This window comes from Rhinolophus sinicus, linkage group LG04 (genome assembly GCF_036562045.2).
Source record: "Rhinolophus sinicus isolate RSC01 linkage group LG04, ASM3656204v1, whole genome shotgun sequence".
Classification (NCBI taxonomy): Eukaryota; Metazoa; Chordata; class Mammalia; order Chiroptera; family Rhinolophidae; genus Rhinolophus; species Rhinolophus sinicus.
Genome location: NC_133754.1, coordinates 8,056,903 through 8,079,813, shown reverse-complemented (window position 1 = coordinate 8,079,813; position 22,911 = coordinate 8,056,903). Strand labels below are relative to the sequence as shown.

Here is a 22,911-nt window from a genome sequence, read left to right as displayed (position 1 = left end):
AATTGGTATGACTTTGAAATCATGCTATTTTACATATGTTTTATTTCTATTTTTAAAATTCTCCATTCACTCTTTAGGTATAATAAAAAGTTAATTCCTCCAGAATATAAATATCCTAGGACTTTTGGAATATGGAATATGGAACATAACGGACCATAAGATAGACCATTTCTTCTGATTCTTCCCACAACTTCCATGGCAAGCATTCTCCTAAGAGAATCATACTCTCTCCTCCAGCCTCCGTCTGCCTCAGCAACAGGCACAACTGAGGATGCGCTACTGCTGCCCCTGTCATTCCTAGGTGGAGGGACCCACAGGCTCTGTCCCCAGCAGTTAGTATTATAAAACACCAGCAGAAGTACCTACAATAATGTTATAGCATATGCAATTGCACAAATCCAAGGGAAAATTCTATCAAGACAGTGTTGTATTAATGGCTAAAAGAGCCTATTTTGGGCTTACATAAAGAGGAGGAAATATCAAGGAATATGCCTAGAAGTGGGACATCTCAGAGAAACATATAATAAGGCCCAGAGAAGAAATTTCATCATAGCCTGCCTTAATATTTCAAGAACTTCCATAAAAGTATTACACATGAACAAAGACGACAAAACTTGGTGTGTAGCACATGAATGCATCTCTAATAAACAGTAAGCTAGATTCTCTGTAGAAATTGGATTTTAAAAAGCTTGAGGGTTAGGAAATAACTACATTTTGTCCAAGTGAAATCTAGAAATGGTTGGCAAAGAAACAACGAACAAAACACAACTTGTTAGGAGCAATTTATTTCCTTGATAAATGTGAATTTGGGTGGGGGGTGGCTGGGTGGGAGAGACACGCCTTTATCTACTAAATGACTCGATTTCATAATACTTAATCATCTGGAAACTTAACCATTATGTCATATACCAGAAAAAATTGTGAGTGTAACAGAAAAAATAACTGCTGGACCTTGTGGGTTTTTTTTTTAAATTCTTCAATCTATGCCAATGATAAAGATAAATATTAGTATTTTTAAATAATCTGATTCTGTTTTCAGAATCACTGTCAGCTCTTGCTACACTAAGCTTATCACATAGTAGTAGTACCTTTCCATTGGTTGTTGTTTTTAATCCAACACCAGCTCCAAAGACTTTCGAAAGACAGATTTTGTTAATGTTTCAGGTGATTTTTTTCTTTTAGTCTATTTCTATTCCAAAGAAACCAAATGTAATTAAAAGAAACAGGTAAACCATGTATTGCTAACAGTAGCAAGACCTAAATTAAATTGATTTTACATGTTAGCTTAAGGGAAAAAAATGAATGGATTTACAGAAACTATGACTCAAGTCAAGTGACAGGTTGGTTTCTCGTGTAATATAAAACTTCTTTTCTCTTCAGGAACAATGTTATTATCAAGATACCCACAAGATGAATAGTAAAGCAGCAGTGACAGCATAAGTGACATATTTATCCTTGTTTGTTCAATACTTCAAATTCTGTTATTATGAAAATACATAATGTGTAGGAGATGATGCTTTTTAAAATGGGATCTAAAAATACTCTTACCTTTAAGATATACTTTAAATATTTGACAAAGGCTTGTTATCACCTTAAAATTACATGTATTTAAATTATGTGGAGCAAGGTTTATTCATGTATCCATTTGTCACTTAGAATGTCTTGAACTTAGCTAGGGCGTGTCCTACAGCAGACGGAAGTGGGTTTGTAATATGCACGATGGCAGTATTTTGACAGCTTGCGTAGTTGTGCTTATTTTTAATATGTTTATAAATCAAAGCAAATCAGCCTACTGAGTTTACCAAATTGCACAATTTCTTTTCCTGAAAGGACACTGTGTGCAACTGTAAAGGACTTCGTCTCCAAAGTAGAGAAGGCATATGAGAAAACGTTGGAAAATGCCGTTGTAGCCGACGCTGTGGCCAGTAAAGTAAGGACACGCCATCAGGGCATCCGAGTCTGTTACTTACAATGTTAACGTGGAACTTGTTTTACAGCTAAATTGATTAAGTGGTTTTCCTGCCAAAACATCCTAAATCAAGAGAAAAGCTACTTTGAGAATGTTTAAAAACATTCTGTTTCACAGTTTTCCTTTAAGATGTAGGAAAACTTCATTGCCGAAGACCATTCGACAAACCGAATTTTATAAATGCAGTCCCTGTTCCCTATTGATTGACATCTTGTGTAAGAAAAGCTCAATAATCTGGTCACGGGGGAGAATGCTGGGTGGCTGGGGTTCCTGTGGGGAGAGGAATGGCTTTCCATTTCCAGGCAAACTTGGACCAGTCATGTTCCCTCCCAGCACAGTTCCTCAGATTGCCCAGGTTTACAGTTTTCTCTCCCTCTCAGGGTTGTTTCTTCATTACCTTTATCTTTGTAGATTTCTCCCCCCTTGGTGAGCTTTCTGACAGTAACATAAGAGTAGTTTACTGAGCCTTGAAATTATGCTACTGTCTTCACTTTCCAGAGGTCATGACAGGGCATTCTTAGAAAAGGCTTGGCTCTCTTGGGCTTGCAAAGGAATTTTCCCCGGATTCATGCTGTAGATGGTGATTTAATTGAGTAAAAGGAAAGGAAAATAGAAATAAAACTACACTTGAAGTTTTCGGCCTCTTTCTCATGTTTGTCTACTCTGTGGAGAGCTTCAGAAAACAGAAACTCTCTCTAGTCCCACTTGTTTCTCTTCACTCTTTCTGCTGTAACGTTGTCTTGGCGTGTCATCAAAGACAAAGGCAGGAGAGAATTGGAAATAGTGTGAAGGTAAAAGTTATGGTAGGCAGTAGCATCATGAGCTTCAGTCCTAAATGTTTCTTCACCCTTGGTAATTCAAGAAAAGCAGAAAGAAACATGGAGGAGGCTTGTTTTTCTTTCTGCATCTCCCTTCTTTCTCTTCTTCCTCCTTGTGCATTTCCTTTTGGCTCTTTCTTTGAGCCAGTGATTCCTTAGGCATTGTTCACTTCTTTGCAAACCAAAGCATTGAAGGTAAGCTTTGCAAGACACAGCTTGACCTGCTCAAAATGGTGCCATAAGGTGATTACCTTAACAAAGTGTTGATGCAATATTTTGTATAATGTAGAGCAAATTTTGTATAACATATAAAATTTTTAATGTAATGTCCCACTTTATAGGAAAGTGTTTGTTTAAGGAAAAATAGCTATACAAAAATTGTAAAGATTTTCACCCATGAAATGGAGTCAGAATGGTTCCGGAAGCATAAATCAATAAATTTACATAAGAATCACGTTGTGTTTTTACAATGATAAATTATTTAGTCCATAGGCTGTCTAAAGTATAACATATATAGTAGCCAATTAGTGGTAAACACCAACATCACGTCTTTCCTTTAAAATCAGAAGCCGTTCATTTCAAATATCATTTTCCATCTCCACGAAATGGAGATGCATTACGGCTTTTTGTTTTCTTAGTGTTCAGTGCTAAACGAGAAGCTTGAACAACTGCTCCAGGCTTTGCACGCGGATTCCCAGGCGGCTCCGCTCCCCCCAGGCATCAGCCCTGTCCTCGTAGAAGAAGACACGGTGGAATCTTCCAGTGAAGAATCCTTGTGTGAAAGCAGGGAACAGCTCTTGGATGACACGACAAGAACGTCCTCCCAGAAAGCCTTCAAACCAAAGGAAATAATGTTGCGGGCAAACAGTTTAAAGAAAGCAGTGAGGCAAGTCATTGAAGAAGCTGGAAAAGGTACAAATGAACACACTTAGCTTTTGAAGAAGTTAGCAACATTCATATCACAAATGCAGTGAAATTTTCATACTGGTCAGACTGGACACACTTAAAATGTTTTCTCTAAGACAAGATAGAAGAAGATAAATCCATTAAAGTGAAATTTGTGTTTAATCCTATTTATTGTTTGAGGAGTAAGGATCAGCATATTAATGAAACATAAAATAAAATCTCAGAAATAAAGTACACTGGAAACATTGAAATAAACTTGAAAATTATTTAAATACAATTTTTAAAATTTAAAATCTTTTTTTCTTAATTGGAATCTGTTAAATTCTAAACAAAAATCAAACCTGTAATCTACTTGGAAAATATTTTCTTAACATTTATTTCCTAAATGTTTATGTTGCTTTTTTAAGAGTTTATAAAAGTTTTGCCTATATTTTACTTTTTATCTCAATATAATGTATATACTTCTCTTAGAGTTTTCATAGTAGACTAAAACTTAATTTTAATATAAACAATAAATCCAAAAACCCTTTACAGGTTGTAACTTGGATTTGTCTTTCATTCTCTAAAATACTTATATCTTATTTTTTCTTTTAATAAAAATACAATTTGGACAGATTTATTTAGTTTTATAATCTCTAGTACTTATAGACATTACACCCAAGTTCATTGCCTATTAGTGTTTATTTATGAATATGGAATTTCTTTTGGTTGATGTTTCCGTTTTTTTTCTAAGCATATATTAATATTTGTGGATTTTATTTTTACATGTTCAAATGTGTTTATCTTCTTACTACTTAAAGTTATGGACGACCAGACAATTCACCCCTGTGAACCAGTCAATCAGTCATTTGATTATGATAGTACAGAAACAGATGAATCTAAAGAAGAATCCAAAGACGATGATACAAAAGAGTCATTAACTGGTAAGAAAACTACGATAAAATTATTTTGGAACTAAATAAATGTAATTTTGCTTTTAGTTTTCAAAAAGCTTATCAGTTTGAAATATACTATTTGTGTTTTTATTTTCAAGTAGAATTTAAAGCTTACATATTCGTGAATACTAAAACAATAAAGGTAACATTGTTTACACTGTTAAGTAGTCTCACGTCTCCTTGTTATTATGTAATCTAGAGATTATCATAGTAAACTAAGGAGTATGGGACCCAATATGCCTAAGTATCTTAATTTTCCTGAAGAATGAAGGAGCAAACACCGAAATCAGCAGATTTTAACCTATTTTAGCCTGCAGATTCCTTTGAGAATTATATGAAAGCTGCAGGGTCCACATGCATAAAATTCGGCATTTAAATAATTCATCAGTTCCTTGAGTCCATTGATCAGCATAGGTGGCTGATAATCCTTATTGATAAATTAAGCCTTAAAATGATAGGCTATCTAGTTACAACCCTTTCTCTACTGAAATTATTTTTGCCAGTAAATTAAGAAGTAGTTGCCATGCAATATTATTCAGTATCAGCTTCAAACCGAAAAAAAAAAAAAAAAAGTAGTTTTAGGTTTGAGTTGAGGATGGATTTATATTAATACTTTTAATATATCATATTGTGTAATGGAAAAATTAATTTACTAGAATAAAACAAAGCAGGAATTAAAATATTAATGAAGATGAGAGGATAATATGGAAATAATTACATAGTAACAATGAAAAGTCAACATATCAGAACTGTTTGCACTCATTAAATTTTTACTTTCATTACATGTAAACTAGGGCAGATTACTTAACTTCTCTGTGTTTTCCTCATTTGTAAAATGGGGATAAAAATGTAGCTTCTCCATAATATACCTATTTATTGCAAGGGTTAAGTAACTTAATATGTATACAGTGCCTAGAATAGTGACTGATACATCGTACTGTAAGAGTGTTTACTGTCAATATCATTAATATTATTCCTACTACTGTCACTGCTGCTGCTACTAATTACATTAACTTTGAAAGAATATTTCTTAATTGTATTTAAAACTCTTTGAGACTTGAAAATTAGACCTTCCAGGCCTCATATGTCTGGCATACAACCAATGCACGCATAATCTACTACCTTAGTCCTTTGGGCCTGTATAAGTACCTACTCCAACACACAACCCAATTCTATAACAGACCTTTTCGTCCTTGTATGTCCCTGTTGCAGCCTGTAATCCAATGCAAGCATACTTTATAACTCCTTGGACAGAGGCTCATTGGTCCAAACTTACTTTCTCTCCATCCTACTCTTATGCTCAGCTCTAATTGTTAGAAAGTTTTTCTTTATATTGAGCTTTATATTTTCTTCCTTAAATTTCTACCCATGATTACAATGATTATCGATAAAGTTTTATGTGTGATAATGTTAACAGTAATGATTAATGGTACTTGTGCAGTGCTTTACAGTTAGTTTAAAAGCAATTTCACACATTATTCCACTCTGTTGGAGTTGATGCCGAATGATAGCCTTAAATGGTACTGAAGACAGCTTTTATGGGACCATCTCCTCTTTCCACACCTTATACATTTTTTTCCAAGTTATTGCTCCTAAATTCTTCTATCAATCTTTGACTTGATTTCAAACTTTTTGTTTTCCTCGTTGCACCCATTTGGTCAATGTTTAACTTAAAATAGGCCATTTTGAACAACATTCTTCCGACATTTGTATAATAGCACAGTGACACCCATACACTACTCACTCTGGATATTTTTGATGTTGTAAAGACTACCCCACATTTCTGGCTTGAAGTATTAAATAGTGGTACTATGTAAACCTGGTTTCTTCCTCCTGTTTTTGTGCAAGTGATTTTTTTAACCTAATTACAGTAGTGTACGCTCATCCCTATGAATTTTTATCTTTTTGATTTGGCTCTATCATTTCACCTTGTTACAGTCTTTTGAAACTTTATTCTATCATCTCGAGTTTACTTTATCTGGAGTTTGATAAGCAGGCCATGTATGTTTCATCCATTAAGAAATGTTGACTCAGGAAGGGTTGACAGAGGCGTCATTACAGTATGCTGCTAGATGAGTCCCCCTACGATAACAGCTCCCTTTGGAGGGTTGGTTTTTCAGCACTCATTGCTAATGGTTTTTCAACCAGCTACCATCCCACCTTACTATACTCTCATGAACTTGATACTTCATTGTAGTCTACAAAGGAAACAAAAACAGAGGTATAGAGCTATAGACACTGATATTGAAATAGACATAGGTTATGCAAGTCTTCAATGGTGCAGTATTGGGTCTTATTGTTTGGCTAGTAATCCAATTTAGTTGTAATCAATAGCAATAGAAGTGTTTCTCTATTAAGTAATCCTTACTTTTTGAAGCACACTCATTGTATTATCGCTATTTTGTGTAATAATTCATATGCCTGAGATGTGTAAAATACAGCATGTTAATAAGATTAATGAGATATTTAAGAAGAACCATGACGTATTAATTTATTTACCTGAAATTGAACATCAATCTTAGTCAGTAGGACACTCTCTGCTTTTTATCACAGACGAATATCAAAAGGTTGTTTTTATTAGAAATTAGCTCCAGGGCTCCCATACATAAAAAAAAAGAGAGAGTGTGTCTGTTCTGCTGTTTTTCTTTAGTGCAATTGGATTGTTTTTGAACAGAGAGAAGAGAGTGTAAGATTAATATAGTTAGTTTGTAATTAGTCTTAGGGTAAGTAAAGGTAATTAAGTTTTAGAGTACTTTTAAATTGAGTTTGAGGATTACTGTTTTTTTAAACATTCGCCAATAGCTCCTAAATTAGTTAAACATACTATTTGCTCTTCATTAAAATGACCCAGATTAGGCAGAATTAAATCTCTCTTTTTGTTGTTAACTTTGAGAGTAATTCTCTCTTGGAACAATTTTTAAAATGTATTGCACTTTTACAAATATATGATAGAAGTGTTTGGGGCAAATAGTTTTGAATAAATAATTGAGAAGTACAAGAAAAGTATGTTGCTTTCATTTGAAAAAATACTGTTTTTACTCTCTATAGAAGAAAATGTTAATTCATGTTTCACATATTAACTCTGGGAATCACATTAATTAAATTTGATCATTCACCTAACATTTATGAGACAAGGATTGCACTAGTAATATGCATTATAACACGTTTCATTTAAAAAATTATCAGTTTCAGAATTTCTGTTTATCTTTAAATGTGGGGTGATTACATTCAAATTATGAGTATTATAGACCTGTAATTATGATAAGCGTCTCTTTTCTGCTGATCTCCATCTATTTGAAGTGAGAAATCAAGGTATCTACCTGTGGCAGAGACCCTCCATATAGTAAACCTCAAAAACAATGAAAACAAAATGGTAAAAGAATAGGTAAGCACAGTGTAATATTTGCAGTTCTACTGATTGATTTAAACATGTATTAAATTATTTTAGGTCTGGAATTTATAGGGGCTTGCTTATTTTTATAACGTTATCATTTCCTCCTTTTAATCTGCACCCTTTGCCAACAGTGAAAACTGCACCTCGGTCTCCAGATGGTCGGGCAAGTCGTTGCCAGACTGACTCTGGCCCTGGTCCAACTGTGGCCGCCAGCAAAGAGAACCTCCCTGTGCTCAATACCAGAATAATCTGCCCAGGTAGTACCCGTTCTGAAACATGGTATATTTTTAAGTATTTCTGTGAAAATATATAAGTATTCTTTTCCATGAGCTACAGAATCGTGTTCTTAAAGGTAAATGTCCCTTTAGGAGAATGTTCTTGGTACTCTAATCCATCAGAATCCAGATCCTAGACTTGTATGTGTATAAGAATTACCTAAGAAGTAGTAAAATGCATGTTTATGGGCCCTGCCCTGAGAAATTTTGATTGAGTAGTTGTAGAGTGGAGCCCAGGAATCTGCATTTATTAGGTACCCAAGGTAAACCTGATCCTATATTCCACTACCTTTTAAATATCTTCACAGCTTTCCCTTTAGTTTTAAGCCACAAGTCTCTCTGCAGTTATTTTTAGACTAGTAATATTGTTTCATTTTGGAACATCTGAGGAATCTATTCTAGACCTGATAAGATGAATTTACCTTGAGATTAGGTTAGTACTAGTGGAAACCAAAGGACTTATGTAGCAGAGAAGGGAAATACAGACGTCTCAGAGGCCTCCTTAAGTACTAGCTGTTTGAGTTGGTGAAAACTCTCCAGATTCACCAAATTACACCCTCAAAATCAGGGTGTAACACAAGTTATTTTTAAAGGTGAATCACAATTCAATAATAATAGTTCGAGACTTTAGTACTCCACTTTCAATAGTGGATTGAACAACTACACAGAGATCAGTGAGAAAATAGGAGACTTGAAATCACATAAAACAAGTAGACCTAACAGATGTTTATTGAACACTCCACCCAACAATAGCAGAATACACACTATTCTCAAGTGCATTTGGAACATTCTCCAGGATATACCATATATTAGGCCATAAAATAATTCTCAGTACATTTAAAAGGATTGAAATCATACAAAGTATGTTCTCTGACCACAATAGAATGAAATTAGAAACCAATTACTGAGTGATATTGGAAAATGCACACATATATGGATCAAAGGAAAACAATCACAAGAGAAAGTAAAAATACTTTCATATGAATGAAAACAAAAATTTATTTGATGGAGTTAAAGCAGTATTTAGAGGGAAATTTATAGCTGTCAATGCCCATATTAAAGCATAACTTTCTACCTTAATAAACTGGAAAAAAGAAGAGCAAACTAAATCCAAAGTAGAAGTAGGAAGTAAATAAATAAAAATTAGACTGGAAATAAACTGAGACTAGAAAACAATGCAATAAAACAGTGAAACCAAAAGTTGGTCTGTAAACAGATTAACAATTGATAAACCTTTTGCTAAACTGACCAAGAAAATAGAAAAGATTCAAACTGGAATGAAAGAGGAGAAGTCACTATGGACCTTACAAATAGAAAGGATTATAAGGGAAAACTATAAAATATTGCATATCAACAAAAGAGATAACCTAGATGAATGGACAAACTCCTGGAAACAGCAAACTTCTGGAAACAAAACTGATTCAAGAAGAAATAGAAAATCTGACTAGGCCTAAAACAAGTAGAGAGATTGAATTAGTAATCAAAAACTTTCTACAAAGAAAAGCCCAGATCCATATTGCTTCAGTGATGAAGTATAAAGAATGATTAACACCAATCCTTCACAAACTCTTTCAAAAACCAGAAGAGGAAAAAACACTTTCCAAGTCGTTCTATGAGGCCAGTTACCCTAATACCAAAACCAGTCAAAAGACATCACAAGAAAACTACAGACCAATATCCGTTATGAGTAGCAACACAAACATCCTCAACAAAATACTACCTAATTGAATCCAACAACGCGTAAGAATTATACACCATGACGAAGTGATGTAAGGTCGATTCAACATATGAAAATCAATTAATGTGATATACCATATTGAAAGACTACAGGACAAAAATCACGTAGTCATCTCAATGGATACAGATATAAGCATTTTGATTCAACACCCTCTGATGGTAAAATGTACAACTAAGACTAGAGAAGAACTTCTTCAACCAGATAAAAGATGTCTGTCAAAAACCTACAACTAACATAATATGTAATGATAAAAGGCTGAAGGCTTTCTCTCAAACATCAGGGACAAGAAAAGATGTCCACCTTTCCACTCCTATTCTACATGGTACTGAAGGTTCTAGCTTGGGAAATTAGGAAACATAAGAATTAAAGGCATCTAAATTGGAAAAAGTAAAACTGTATCTCTTCACAAATTGACTTTGCATGTGGAAAATCCTAAGACATACATACACATAGACACATACACACACACACAACACACTATTAGAGATAATTAAATGAGTACAACAAGGTTACAGGATAAAAGATTAGTATACAGAAAGTAATTGTATTTCTTTATACTAGTAATGAACAATCTGAACATGAAATTAAGAAAGTATTCCATTTACAATAGCATCAAAATTTTAAAAATTAGGAATTTAACTAAGAAGATGGAAGACTTGAACTCTGAAAATGACAAACATTGCTGAAAGCAATTAAAGAACACGTAACTAAATGGGAACACACCTTCATGGATTAGAAGACTTAATATTATTAAGATGGCAATTCATCTCAAATTGTCTACAGATTCCATGCAATCCATATCAAAATCCCAACTGCCTATTTTGCAGAAATTGACAGGCTGGTCTTAAAATTAACATGGAAATACAAAGGGCCCCGAATAGTTAAAACAATCTTGACAAGGAAGAAGAAAGTTGAAGGACACTTCCTTATTTCAAAACTTACCACAAAGCTACAGTAATCACGACCACATGATACTGCCATAAGAATAGTCATATAGATCAGTGGAACAGAACTGAGAATCCAGAAATAAACTCCTACGTTTGTGGTCAATTGATTTTCAACAAATGTGCAAAGACAGTTATTCAATGGGGAAAGAATAGTCTTTTTGACTATTGGTACTGGGACAACTAAATATCCACATGCAAAGAATTAAGTTGGACCTTTCCCTCACACCATATATAAAAATTAACTCATCATGGATAAAAGAGTTAAACTAAGAGCTAAAACTATAAAACCATAGAAAGACAATATAGATGTAAATGTCCATAACCTTGGAGTAGGGATTGGTTTCTTAGATATGACACCAAAAGCACAGCAACACAAGAAAATATAAATTGGACTTTATCAAAATTAAAGATATTTGTGATTCAAAGGACACTACCAAGAAAGTGAGATGACGGTAGTCCACAAGATGAGAAAAGATATTTGCAAAGAACATATCTGATAAAGTACTAGTATCCAGAATATATGAAGAACTCTTAAAATTCAACAGTAGAAAGACAAATATAAATATTCCAATTTAAAAATGGGCAAAGGATCTGAGTAGACATTTTCCCAAAAAGATATACAAATGGCCAATAAGCACATGAAAAGATGCTTACACCGTTAGTCCTCAGGGAAATGCAAATCAAAACCACAAGGATGATTATGATAAAAAAAAAAAAGGTAAACATTGGCAAGGACATCAAGCAATTGAAACTTTCATACATTGCTGATTAGAATGTTAAATGGTGCAGCCATTTTGAAAAATAATTTGGCGGTTCCTCAAAGAGTTAAACATAGAGTTAACATACAACCCAGAAATTCCACTACTAGGTGTCTACCCATGAGAATTGAAATTATATGTCTGTACAAAAACTTGTACGCAGCTGTTTATACCAACATTATTCATAAGACTGAAAAATGGAAAGAACCCAAATATCCATCAATTGATAAATGGAGAAACAAAATATGGTATATGCATACAGTGGAATATTAGTTAGCCATTAAAAAAAATAAAACACTTCTATACTACAATATGATTACCCTTGAAAACATTATGCCAGGTGAAAGAATCTTGACAGAAAAGCCACATATTACGTGATTCCATTCATTTAAAATGTCCAAAATGGTCAATCCATAGAGATAGAAAGTAGTTTAGTGGTTTTCAAGGTCTGGGGTCAGGGAAGAATAGAAAATTACTGCTAATAGGTCTGGGGTTTCTTTTGAGGGTAATTAAAAAAAAGTTCTAGAATTAGATTGTAATGATCATTGCACAACTTCGTGTGGATACTACAGACAACTGATTTTTACACTTTAAAAGGGCGGATTTTATGGTATGTAAATAATATCTCAAAGAAAATGTTAAAAGATAAATCCTGAACATGCTTGATGCTGGAATGGTCTCTATGTCTAGAGGTCATGTCTCTATCCAAACCTGGAACCTTGGGATAGCCTTTCTGGGCTAAAGCTGTAAATATGGCTAAACTTAAAACATTTTAGAAAATATTATACTTTTCTGTGGGACAACTGGAGTGTGGCTCATTTACCTCTCCAAACTGTTCTTTCCTCTCATTGGAACGATTGTTTTGTTCATTTATTTACTTATTTAGGCATAATGGAAATTGGCATAGTAAAGTGTGCCATAGCATATTCAAACTATGAAATTAAATGACAATAAAATTCATCTTGATTATTTGATAATCAACTAAACTTTAGTAGCTAAAATAATGAATACTAATCTAAGAAGAGCATATGTTGGGAAAGGAATATTTGCTTAAGTAAAAAAGGACCTTTTTCCTTCATTTCCTAGTGTTTCTCTTGCATGACGTGTTTTTCTTCACTATTTTTTCTCTTTTGTTTGTTTGTTCCCTTAGGTCCCTATTGCCTGCTCTCCAGAGTGTAGTGCTTCTAGCCTTAATATTAGGTTGGGTGGATAAGATTCATTAGCTTTGAATACCGTAACTAGTTAGTAGAAAGCATGTTGAAATAAATTTGAAGTTTTGCATATTTAGAAGTAAGATAAATGCTTCATTTTTTAATGTTCAGTACTGTATTCTTCTTAAATTCATTAATACCTGCTTTTAATACTTCACTACTTATTACTGACACCAACACTGTGTTTTCACATTTGTATATCTGTTAACATTGTCAATTGAGTATTATTATCTATGCTTTGAGAGTATAGAAGTAACTCCATAGCTTTTTGGGTAATTCAGCCTTTATTGTAAATTTCTTACAGACTTAACACTTTATTTGCTATAACAAAGGAAATAATATTTATTTATTGAAGATATAGAATCATTGGGATGGTAAATAAGAAACTGTCACAAAGAGACTCTGATTTAGGTCCTCATCTGCTTCAAGTTTTTGTTGTTGTTGTTGTTTTGTTTTTTTAATGGAAACATACAGATCCTAAGAAGTATCAAAAACCATGTACTTACCAATATCATAGCTCTTAGTTTTGACTAATGAGAAGAGCGGGTACTGAAAATAATGCTTTGGGAGCAAGATATTTGAAATTATGCCTGAAAACAATGGACTGGCTTTTTCTTTGTTTTTGTTTTTTATTTCTTAATGTGTGATCCTGTGTGTATTTTTTTCTGGATAGGTTTAAGAGCAGGACTAGCTGCATCAATTGCTGGGAGTTCTATTATCAACAAAATGTTACTAGCAAACATTGACCCTTGTGGTGCGACGCCATTTATTGACCCAGATCCAGATTCAGTGTAAGAAAATACTTTTGCAAATGTTTTGTTTGGGCTTTTCTTGTATCTGTGTTATCCTACTGAGACATTTTAAATGTATTGCAATACATAAGCTTCCATGTATAAAAAGGATCATCAGAGCACATTGATCCATTTGAAATACAGTGGTTTTCACGATCTGTACCTGAGGTGGGTCCTTCCAACCTCCTGTCTCCGGTAATGACTCTGGTGGAGTCAGGCACTGCCTACTCACTTGTCCCTGGAATATTTTATTTACTGACTCCTTCATATCCATATTCTTGCTGTTACTGTCATTTCCTTTCTCACTCTTGCCAAATCTGTCATCTTGCCACGTCCAGCCTCCGAGTTTACTTATTTCAGGAAGCTTTTGGCCCACATTGATCTCTTTGCGTCTTAAACTACTGAAAAACTTTTGGGCAGTTCAATATACACTTCCTTTTCCTTCCATATTTAATTTTGCCTTTATCGTATCTCATTTCTCCGCTGACATCCTCAACGACAGTGCCATGTTTTAAACTTTGTACTTTCCAAAGCACCTAGAAGAATGGATGAGATTTAGTAGTTTTTGGCTCAGTAACTGTTTGTCCATTGATAAGAATAGAAGTGGAAATGACTTTCTAATGATAAAATAAAAGAGTATTGGCACCTGAGTACAGGGCCTTCCCATTTGTGCGTGTAGTGAGGGGCTCACGTAGGAGAGAGAACTAAGATTTTGTTACAATTAGTAGAAAAGTATTACCACGACTCTGTCTCCAGTTTGCCTTGCCCACCATCCCTTTATATGTTATCCAAATTTACATACATGTGCCAGGGTCACGCACATGGCCTGTGAATAGGAAGCAATTCCTGCTAAACTTTACTTTCTATCAGGAATGGAGTCTTAAATGGTCTTAAGTGCTATTTTGTGTATAAATTGTAATTTTATGAACCTGAAATTGACTTTTATGTACTTTTCCTTATTATCATAGAGACGGATATTCAGAAAAATGCGTCATGAACAATTACTTTGGGATTGGATTAGATGCAAAAATTTCATTAGAATTTAATAATAAGAGAGAGGAACACCCTGAAAAATGCAGGTAATTTGGTAATAGTAATAACGTTATTACATGAAGGCAATTTTACTTTAATTTCATTTATTACCTCTTTTGCTCTCTCTGCCTTTAAAGAGTAAATAAATGATAGTCATTGAAATTGCCTGCCAACATATATTTTCAGGAGCCGAACGAAAAACTTGATGTGGTATGGAGTCCTTGGAACCCGGGAGTTATTACAGAGATCGTACAAGAATTTAGAACAGAGGGTTCAACTTGAGGTAAGTTCATCTCAAGTTCATTTGAAGTAAAAACAGTTCATGTTATCTTACATAGAAAAATGATTTTATTCGTGGAGTGAATTTGGCCTAAATTCTTCTTGATTAGTGTTTAAACACTGTGAAGGGGAAAAATGGAAGTAGTCACCAACTTTCTACTAAAGGTATATAGATAGACACTAGATACAAGTGACACATTTAATTATGATTGTCATTGGCTCCTGAAATTTGGATGCCAATCTGGAGTCATGGGACCCCGTGGAAAGATGGAGCCATGGGAGTACATTTTAGGGTGGCATTTTTCATGGATTTTCTCATTAAGTTTTCAAATTCTGACCCAATTCTATAATGCCTCAAGTTTCACGAATCCCTGAAAATAACTTTCATCATAAATAGAATCTTTTCACATAAGTGTATTTTCATTCCAATTATTTCTAACAAGTTAGTAAAAGAGATTTTGACCATTTAAGTTTTTTAGTATTTTTTACTAATTTAAATAAGAAATTAAGGACAGCAAAAGTTATTTAATCTCCTCCAATAACAGGAAAAAGAAGGTTGGGGACATGGCTTTGAAAAGTCTACTGATTTCTGTGAATTATGCTGACAGGCATCTTTCCTATCTTGTATCTTTTTATAACCAGATATTTCTAATGAAGGGATATCCTATACACTGAAGAATGAACAAATCCTAAGTTTATGGCTCAATGAGTTAACCAGAGTATTATTATTAGGTATTATCTTCACACTGCGGGCTATAGAGGTGCCTGGCTCACTCGTTATCGTCTAAATGTTCTAGGAAAGATACCTTCCACTCTGGAGCACCACTACTAGGTCAGCTAGTTTGATGTATCGGTGCTTATGAAATTAAGGTAGATGTTCCAGGTTGAAAAGGTACAAAATCTGGAAGGTTCCCACTTAGTAAACGCTGTCCTTGACAACCCCATCCCAGGTCAGCTTGGGTTCTCGCCTATGTATTGTGCTGTAATCATTCATTTTCTTACCCATGTCCCCTAGTCGGCCACTCTCCTTAAGGACAGGTAGGAAATTGTATTCCTCTTAGTTTTCCTCAGTGTCTTGAACAATCCCTGTCCCTGTCTTGAGGGAGAGACAGACAGACAGGTAAATAATCATTTTACCATAATTTGGTAAATACTGTGATTAAGCCCCATAGGCAGCTAGCTTTAAAATGTAAGGAACTATTGTGAATCAGAATGTTTGAATTGCCTTTATTCCTTTAGCTCTTCAGAAATAGTATTTCTAGCCTTGTCTACTGGTGGTCCAAATTTTGAACAAGACTTATCTTACTTACACAGCTGCATTTTACTCTGCATTGAACAGCGTTTCCTAACTCTTGGGCTTTGGACCCCTTTGGCATGTTGGTGAAACCATGGACTTCCTCTCTGAGTATTGTTTTTAAATGCATTTACAAAAGAAACCAATACTATTGAAATAAATTAATGAAATTAAGAAATTTAGATGGAACTTCTGAAAGTGTTCATTTTTTTCATAGCATTCATTTATAAACCTTGAAGACTGCTCTGAATTTTAAAATTTTTCAATTTATTATTTAGTTTTTTAATTTTTAATTGTTTATTTAAACTAAAAAAAAAAATTCACCCATTTCTCCCATCACCCCCCACCCCACTTCTTGCAACAACCAATCTCTTTATTTATTCGAATGATGTGCCTCCAGTTTTGTTCGTCTTTCTCAAGATTGCTTTGGCTATTTGGGGTTTTTTGTGGTTATATGCAAATTTTAGGATTGTTTATTCTAGTTCTGTGAAAAATGCTGTTGCAATTTTGATAGGCATTGCATTGAATCTCTATATTGCTTTCGGTAGTATGGACATTTTAACAATATTAACTTATTTAATCCATTAGCGAGAACTATCTTTCCATTTATTGTGTCTTCTTCCATTCATTAATGTCTTTCAGTTTTAAATATACAGGTCTTTCACCTCCTTGGTTAAATTTATTTCTATGTATTTTACTCTTTTTGCTACTATTATAATTGGGATTATTTTCTTAATTTCTTTTTTGATAGTTCATTAGTAGTTTATTAGTTTAAATGATTTTTTGATGGAGTTTTCAGAGTTTTCTATGTATAATATCACGTCATCTTCAAATAGTGACAGTTTTCCTTCTTCCTCTTCAATTTGGATGCCTTTTAATTCTTTTTCTTGCCTAATTGCTCTGGCTAAGACTTCTGACATTATGTTGAATAAAAATGGTGAGAGTGGAAGTCCTTGTCTTGTTCCTGATCTTAGAGGGAAAGCTTTTAGCTTTTTACCATGGAGTATAATGTTAGCTGTGGGCTTGTCATATATGGCCTTTATTATAAAATCTTTAAGATTCCACAGAATTGTTTCTTTAAATATTTATTTTATATTTATAAAGATAGATTTTTTTCCCATTTTCTTTAAGTTAGTTATATGATTTAAACATTTTCTAAACTACACAAAAATACGTGTTCAGTTCTTTGGTTTCAGCGAAAGTTTATTATTCTACTAAATACTTAGTGTTCATTCCTTTAACAAATGCACACTAAGCACCAGCTGTGTTGCAGGAACAGTCCTAGGTGCTGGAATACAGTGTGGACCTTTGAATGTGTTTTCATGAAGAAGTAAAGAAAGGAATTGTAAAAGACGCCTGTGGGGGTAAACTGAGTATAACGTATTCTCAGTTATTTAAAATGTTTGAAAAATTGGTTCAAACAGAATTTTCAGTTGATCTAAAGATTGCAGATAATTTTGATTGGGCATTAAAATGCAATTTTTATAAAGTTATGTTAATTATTTCTAGTGAAAGAATTATTTGGTGAAAATATAGCATTTATTTTAAGTGTGACATCTGCAGGTTCTTCTCTTAAAAATAAGACTTAAACCTTCTATTCAGTAAGAATTTATTCATATGTCATGTATAATTACTTCACTACCCATATAATATTTTTTTCCTTATTAATTGATAATTTAATTTTCATCTAAGTGATTAATTAGAAGGCTTGGAGTATGATACTTCCCAATGTACATGTGTAGTGTTTTTGGTTCTGACTACTTGAAAAACTCAGTTTTCAGTTTAACCAGTCACCAGTTAGTTACTAAGCACCACCAAAATACCACAAGTTGTCAGAGATACTAGATGAGATGGTGGGAACCCAGAGTCCACCCTCACAGACGCTGCTTTCAGAAGAATGCTTAAAATAAGGACAAAGATGACCATAATAAAAATGAGAATATCCTAAGTGACCTGGAAAAAAAAATTAAGTACTGCCTGATTTTGGTTGAAAGAAGAGGTAAAAACGTTTTTTTGGTTTAATTTGGTTTTCTGTAACAACTTCTGCTGCAATTATTTATACTTTAAAATTTTTAAATTAAAAAAATAAGGTAAGGGTAATGTGTAGGAATATATTTATAAGACAGCAAACATTACCAATACATTTTCCTCCATCATCCTTTGTCTTTGGTATTCTCGTGGCTTCCAAGCTAGTGGTTTTACTCTTTTTATCTAACCTGTAAGCTTTTTACCTTACAGTGTGATGGGCAGTATATTCCTCTGCCCAGTCTGCAAGGAATAGCAGTATTGAACATTCCCAGCTATGCCGGAGGCACTAACTTTTGGGGTGGAACTAAAGAGGATGATGTAAGTATTTCCTTGCTCTTTCCAGTTTCTAGAGGCTGCTCACATTCCTTGACTTGTGGCTCCTTCCATCTTCAAAGCCAACAAAGGCAGCTTGAGTCTTGCGTTACATCATTTTGGTCGCCTCCTCTGCCTCCCTCTTCTACTTTTAATGACCTTTGTGATTACATTGGGCCCGCCCACATCATCCAGGATAACCTCCCCCGCACAAGGTCCCTAATTTGATCACATCTGCAAAGTCTCTTTTGACATTTAGGGTAACATTGTCATATAAGGTAACATTCACAGATGCCAGGGACTAGGACATGGACATTTTCGGGGTGGAGAAAGGGACATCATCCTACCTACCATAATACCTTTCTTTACTTTTAATTTTCTAAATTTATGTGATATTATTATTCTTGTTTTTAGAAATGTTAAGGCTTATTTAGCCATTGAGATTTAGGGCTATTTTTGATTGCTTTTTATAGTTTCCTATAATAAAAGGAAAAAAGCACTACCTAACAAATGTAATTGTTCTAAAACTAATATTGAAAAAGAGAGGGCACAATTATTAAAGTATATAGAACATAAAAATGAGAAGTGTTATCACGATGTTGTTTGAAGCGTCACATACATTGAATGATAGGCCCTTTGATTTGAGGCTTATGACATAATGATTCCCACAGATCCATTTTCTCAGGGCTCTTAAATAAGCAGGCAGGGGATTAAAGTAAATTGGAAAGTAGTTGTAGTTTTCATGATTTAAATATATTCCAATCCTATTGTCATATAAAACTAACATTAGCAGTCAATTTTTTGTCAGCCTTTCACTTCTCTTAAATATTTTAAGGGGAAGAAATCAGTGAGATTAAGATAAATAAAACTGACATTCCTTGAACACCAACTAGGTAGCCAGACAATGTTCTGAGAGCTACACATTCATTATTTAATACCTACACTTTTTATCTAAATTTTACCAATAAAGAAACTGACACTAAGTGCGCACAGTTAGTAGGTAGCAGAGGCAGAGTCTAAAACTAGGCAGTCTGACACCAAAAATGATAAGAAATTATCAGTGTTTGAAAATGTCTCCTGATATTTTCAGTGAAAGTTTTCATTAGTATACTACTTTATACTCAATAATTTTTTCAGAGGCATAATTATTTATGAATAGTAAAAAGAGAGTAAAGGGGACAAAGTAATACAGGTGAAATTTAAATTTTTAGGTTAAATTAATTTTGTGAAAATGCAGTTAACATCAAAGTAAAGTAAGCCTACATGATTCTCATCCCCTGCGGTTTCTATTTCCATATTCTCCAACACCCTAAAAAGTTCTTGTATTAAGATACAAAGCACGTATACATACTGTTTGTAACCTTGGAAGATTTCCCTTAGAATATACCTAGTGAATTGGATCAAAACCTGCACGTTCATTAGCTTTAACCTTATGAAATCTATATCACCTTTTGGGTTTTTCAGGTTTCTTAAAATTACATGTGCTTTATTTTGTCAAGACCTCTGAGTTATGTATGAACAGATATTTAATATATTTTATATCAAGATGAATCCTTTGGAAATGTAATCGTTTACTAGTCCAAAGAGTGCTTTATAAGGGGCATGAGTATCATAGCCACGTGGGTCCTAAAACCTTTTTTTATTATGTTGTTTGAAGCTATCTTTAGTGTTTTGGTGTTTTTGGCCTTGGAGTGTCATGTCCTAGTACTGTTCACTTACTTTTCTGCTTACTATTTTTGTGTGTTTTTTAAAAATATGTCTATTGCAGAGTTTACCTTGCTTGATGTGCTGTGTCACCTAAACCTTAGTTTCATTAGCAGAAGTCACCTGTCGTTTTTCCTTTCAGATATTTGCTGCACCATCATTTGATGACAAGATCCTGGAGGTCGTTGCAATATTTGATAGTGTGCAAATGGCAGTGTCAAGGGTCATTAAACTGCAGCATCATCGAATAGCCCAGGTTTGTTTTTCTAAATGAACCTGACTTCACTACCTGAGCCACTGGGGCGTTATTTCAAATGACTCCTGTACCATATAATTCATCTATAAAATACTGACTTTCTTGTTATGTTAGTTATTGCTATGCCGTCGTAAGTGGAAAAGAATGGACTATGGTCAAACTTGAATGCAGATTGCCTGTCAGTTTCCCAGGAGGATTCTAACTCTTTAACTTGTTTTATTTCAGTGCCGTACAGTAAAAATCACTATACTTGGTGATGAGGGCGTCCCCGTGCAGGTGGATGGTGAAGCTTGGGTGCAGCCTCCAGGGATTATTAAAATCGTGCACAAAAACAGAGCTCAGATGCTAACAAGGGACAGGGTATGTGACCACAAAAATTCTTCTAGATTTTTATCAAGCCTTTAAAAAAAATCATAAATTGTTATGAAAAAAGATTTAATGAAATCTTAAGGAAAAAGATTTAAAAACCAAGGAAAATGATTTAAATTGTCTTTTAAATCTGACAGTTAAGCCATTGTGGTTTTAAATATGAACAAATATTTGTATAGGTGCTTTTTTTTTTTAAATTAATGGATTAAATTTCTTTAGGTCCGCAGAAAAATTGAGCAGAAAATACAGAAAATTCCAATTCTATTCCCACATACCTCATCACCTCCTCAAAAAACACATAAATTCTCCTATTATTAACATCTGGTATTAGTACATTTGTTACAGTTGATGAGCCAATAATTGGCACATTGTTGTTAACTCAAATCTGTAGTTTACATTACTGATTGTGTTGTACATTCTATGGATTTTGACAAATGTATAATCACTTGTATCCACCGCTACAGGGTGATACAGAATAGTTTCACTGCCCTAAAAATTATTTACCCCACCTATCCACACCCCTCCCTCCCTTACCCCAGCCTCGGACAACCACCAATCTTTCCAATATCTCTATATTTTTGCCTTTTCCACAATATGCATTTTTAATTAAGGTCACATACATAACAAATAAGACTGCCCATGTCCACCCTATCTATTATACACATAATAGTAAAGATTGAAACTTTTTTTTTAACTTTTTAGTAATATATTCACCATCATCGATGATATTACTTTTTATTTATTGCAATACACTGGAGAGCTTTAAACTATGTTTCGTATTTATGATTTATTTAATGAGGTGTTATTTAGGAAAAAAGCAATAGTAGTTTCAAAGTTATTCATATAATATCTAAATACACCATTATTTGGGCCTCAGAACTCTTAACAGCTCACTGTAATATTAATTTTAAATAGGCTTTCGAAAGCACTCTGAAATCGTGGGAAGATAAACAGAAGTGTGATTCTGGTAAAGCCGTCCTTCGAACCCACCTGTACATCCAGCACGCTGTGGACCTGGCGACGGAGGAGGTGTCTCAGATGCAGCTGTGCTCCCAGGCTGCGGAGGAGCTGATCACCAGGTGCGGGGGGCCTGCTGGCTTGTGGGCTGTGACAGCGCCGGGCTGGCCACCGTTTTACTGGTTTTCATACATCGTTTCTGTTGTTTGGGGGTATCTAAAAGAGATGCATTTCCTCTTCCATTTTTCCCCTCCACACCTGCTCTCCCCTTCATCAGACCCCCTCCAACAAGGACAGACCCACACCTGTGTTCTCTACAGAACAGATCTGGGATTTCCTGAAACACGTGCAGATGTGCTCTGCCGCACCGTACGCTTTCTGTCACTGTGTGTTTCCCCAGTTTATGCACAGGCTTCACACTACACTACTCACTTACATATTGCCGTATAATTATTCATTAAATGTTGATGGAATGTAGAAGGAAATATAAACATTAATTAACCCTGCTCCCGAGGAGAGTGGGGGCTGGGGGTGGGAAGAGTCCAAGAATCAGTTTCGGACAAACACATCACAGAGATCGCGAGACGACACAGAAATTGATTGTAGTGGACAGAAAAGAAAGAGATAAACGCCAAGTTTTACGAGCGTAAAACAGATAAAAGTCAGTATGGCCAGGAGTACGCTTCAGAAGAGAGGCGGGACCACGGACAGGTTTCTTATCTCCTCTTTACCTCGGTCTTCTCCACCCGATGGGGTTAATAAGAGCCTTCTTACCAGGTCGCCGTGACTGGTAAATGAGACGCACCGTGGACAGTCCTCGTTAGCACTTCATGTCTGGCATGTTTTGTGTTCTCTGAATGGTAGCTATTACATTCTTTCTGCACCTTCATCTGGTCACTAATCAAAATTACGAGAAGGAAAACAAAGCTCGGTGGTCC

General features: G+C 34.5%; 1 protein-coding gene across 7 annotated transcripts in view; it reads left to right on the top strand.

The window, feature by feature from the left end:
• The window catches only part of DGKH (diacylglycerol kinase eta), a 165,129-nt gene that overhangs the window by 122,261 nt on the left and 19,957 nt on the right, over window positions 1–22,911 (top strand). For all 7 annotated transcript variants that reach the window (XM_074329334.1, XM_074329332.1, XM_074329336.1 and 4 more), the window contains 11 exons: window positions 1,831–1,930; window positions 3,426–3,699; window positions 4,494–4,616; window positions 8,154–8,279; window positions 13,625–13,742; window positions 14,711–14,821; window positions 14,961–15,057; window positions 18,586–18,693; window positions 20,534–20,647; window positions 20,873–21,007; window positions 21,932–22,095. In XM_074329334.1, the coding sequence (XP_074185435.1) occupies window positions 1,831–1,930; window positions 3,426–3,699; window positions 4,494–4,616; window positions 8,154–8,279; window positions 13,625–13,742; window positions 14,711–14,821; window positions 14,961–15,057; window positions 18,586–18,693; window positions 20,534–20,647; window positions 20,873–21,007; window positions 21,932–22,095 (1,470 nt within the window). The remainder of the gene's footprint in view (window positions 1–1,830; window positions 1,931–3,425; window positions 3,700–4,493; window positions 4,617–8,153; window positions 8,280–13,624; window positions 13,743–14,710; window positions 14,822–14,960; window positions 15,058–18,585; window positions 18,694–20,533; window positions 20,648–20,872; window positions 21,008–21,931; window positions 22,096–22,911) is intronic.